Here is a 2,329-nt window from a genome sequence, read left to right on the forward strand (position 1 = left end):
TTTAAGTGGGAGTAAAAAGCCCATGATTGGGGTGTCACCACAACATGAGGAACTGTATTAAAGGGTCATAGTTGTGTAAAGGTTGAACTGGCCTAGAGCATTGTATGTGTTAGGCCATTACTCTACCACTGAGCTACACCTCGATTCCCTCTTTGATTTTTTAAATTTAATAATGAATAAACGCATTTACTTTTTCACATTTACAGAACGTTTCTAAAATGTTTTCCAAGAGCATAATAAACAAAGGCTCTTAATTCTCCGGGAACCTAATTGTTTGAAATATGTCTTTAACAGCTGGGGAGAACTTGGACTGGACTCTGGAGGAAAGCATTGAAGGCAAAGGGACAGAATCATTTTTTTTATGCTTTGAAATTTAGAAACAATTTTAATTAAGATCTGAAATACGATTCCCAAACCATCATCTTTTCAGAAAACTGTGGCTACACAATAATGCATTGTCTCTATCATGTTAGAACGTGCATTAGACTCAAATACAGAAACCAGGAAACAAACCACCATCTTTCAACAATTTGAGCAATGATAGCATGAATGCCTAAGGAACAGCAAATAATGGATTTGCAGAGGATGGGCTGTTCAGGTCATGCACAACAAGAAATAAGAGCACAAATGCATGGGTTTTCAGGCATATACATTTAAGTTGAACCTTTGGCACTAGGAACCAGGGCATCTCACCATGTAGCATTAACACGTGTTAGAAAACTGTGTAGTGTCAAAAGGGATAGAACCACCAGTATCCAAGCAATGTCGTCAACTAGGTAATAAAATGTTCTACTGAATTTCTTCTTTGTCTAATTACTGCATACGCTGGTAGCAACTTTTACGTGAGGAAAGGTGTCAGGAGACACTCTGTTTATTTCTTCTTACAACACAACAGGAAATCAACCTAAAATAAGCCCTAATTTACACTGACAGTTTTAAACAATGTCACTTCTACACTGAAAGGACTAAACAAAAGTGTTTACAGAGAGCAGACTACAGCGAGTGGTCAGTAGACCTTCACAGGGCTTTGCGGTGATACTCAGCAGAAGCCACTTGGTAATCTCTGGCAGTAAACAGCGAAGCAGAATTCTTTGCCAGATGCTTAAGGAAATCATGCAAATAGCCCAGCAGTAATGACAGGCTTTTCTCATCGAGGGGCATATAGGCCAACATTGCCCCAATTCTCACAAATAATCTCAGTAGGTGTGGTGCCCCATAGATGTGTGACACTGGCGCATCAGGGTGAGCCAGCAGGATCTCAGCATACTGGGGCCTTTCAAACTCGTAGAGCAGCTGAGTGCCCAGCATCACATTGAAATACTCTTTTATCCCACCCACAACTTCATCAACTGCATACTCCTTATTGTCAGCACTTGGCTGGGACTTGGTACACTTGGCATACTCCTCAAGAATGGCATCTACATTCTCTTTAGCAGGGAGTTGGAACAACTGCTTCTGCCTAGTAACCAAGTCCCAGTCCTCCACCAGCCATGGCTTTAATTCTTCAGGAATCTTCACTTCCACTTCCACATCCACTCTGTTCTTCTTCAACGCCGCCTCACTCTCCACAGTGGCATCGGCTCGTGCCCTTTCCTTCCGTGGGGGCTGGGGCATTTCGCTGTTACTGCCACCATCTCCATTGCCAGGAGTCTTCTGCTGGTTCTTCCTTGTCTTCTGCACTGAACCAGAAGGGGAGTTCTCACCAGGGTGACCTCCCCATCTTCCTGGAACAGCTGGTTCAACATTCTCTTCCTGGGAACCAGCTGACTCCTTTCCTGAGGCAGCTCCTCTCATCTGATGTCTCTGCATGTTGCTTCCAATTGGTTTCTCAGAGTTGTCTTCTTCAGCAGGTTGTTGTCCACGAGTTTCAGAAGCCTGCTTTCTGGAACTCATTCAACCCTGTTTCTAGTCCATCCTACACTCTTCTTTCTTTCCCTTCCAAAGATTCCTAGCAATTTCCAGGGCAGAGGCTTACAGATCTCCTAGGGTGGTCTGGAAGGATGAAGTGGGAATACAACCCTGTATTCTGCAAGCAGGAATGCAAACAGGTTCCGCAACCAGGGTCAGACCTCCCGATCATTTACTGCACGGCAAAGATAGCTTTTCTGAGGATGACCTGAGAGGAGAATCCAGTTCTTTGCAGCAGCCGACATGTGATCACTGCCGCTTCTCCAACCTTAAACAGGGGGAAAAGGTCACGTGATTCAGCTAGCCAGAAGAACCAGGGAGCAAAATCCATATGGAATGCTGAGCTAGCTGTTCTGTTGCTGAGTTCTAAGGAAAAGACCCGAAGAGGTGGGCTGAGGATAGCAACAACATTTTGGATGCC

General features: G+C 44.3%; 1 protein-coding gene across 2 annotated transcripts; it reads right to left on the minus strand.

Moving 5' to 3' along the window:
• Positions 1-1,017: 1,017 nt before the first annotated feature.
• Positions 1,018-1,921, minus strand: LOC132650036 (mortality factor 4-like protein 2). 2 transcript variants are annotated; one of them, XM_060374862.1, is made up of 2 exons: positions 1,735-1,910; positions 1,018-1,674 (listed from the first exon to the last, which is right to left on the minus strand). In XM_060374862.1, exons 1-2 carry the CDS (start codon positions 1,891-1,893, stop codon positions 1,018-1,020), a joined length of 816 nt encoding a protein of 271 aa, XP_060230845.1. In that variant the 5' UTR covers positions 1,894-1,910. The 2 variants fall into 2 exon arrangements, with proteins under 2 accessions (XP_060230845.1, XP_060230844.1); XM_060374861.1 differs by having other exon boundaries at positions 1,018-1,921.
• Between the last annotated feature and the right edge of the window lie 408 nt (positions 1,922-2,329).

The sequence above is a fragment of the Meriones unguiculatus genome, chromosome X (genome assembly GCF_030254825.1).
Source record: "Meriones unguiculatus strain TT.TT164.6M chromosome X, Bangor_MerUng_6.1, whole genome shotgun sequence".
NCBI classification, from domain to species: Eukaryota; Metazoa; Chordata; class Mammalia; order Rodentia; family Muridae; genus Meriones; species Meriones unguiculatus.

Bases quoted from the DNA above. Each gene is read 5' to 3' on its own strand.
- LOC132650036 (XM_060374861.1), bottom strand. From the start codon at position 1,893: ATGAGTTCCAGAAAGCAGGCTTCTGAAACTCGTGGACAACAACCTGCT.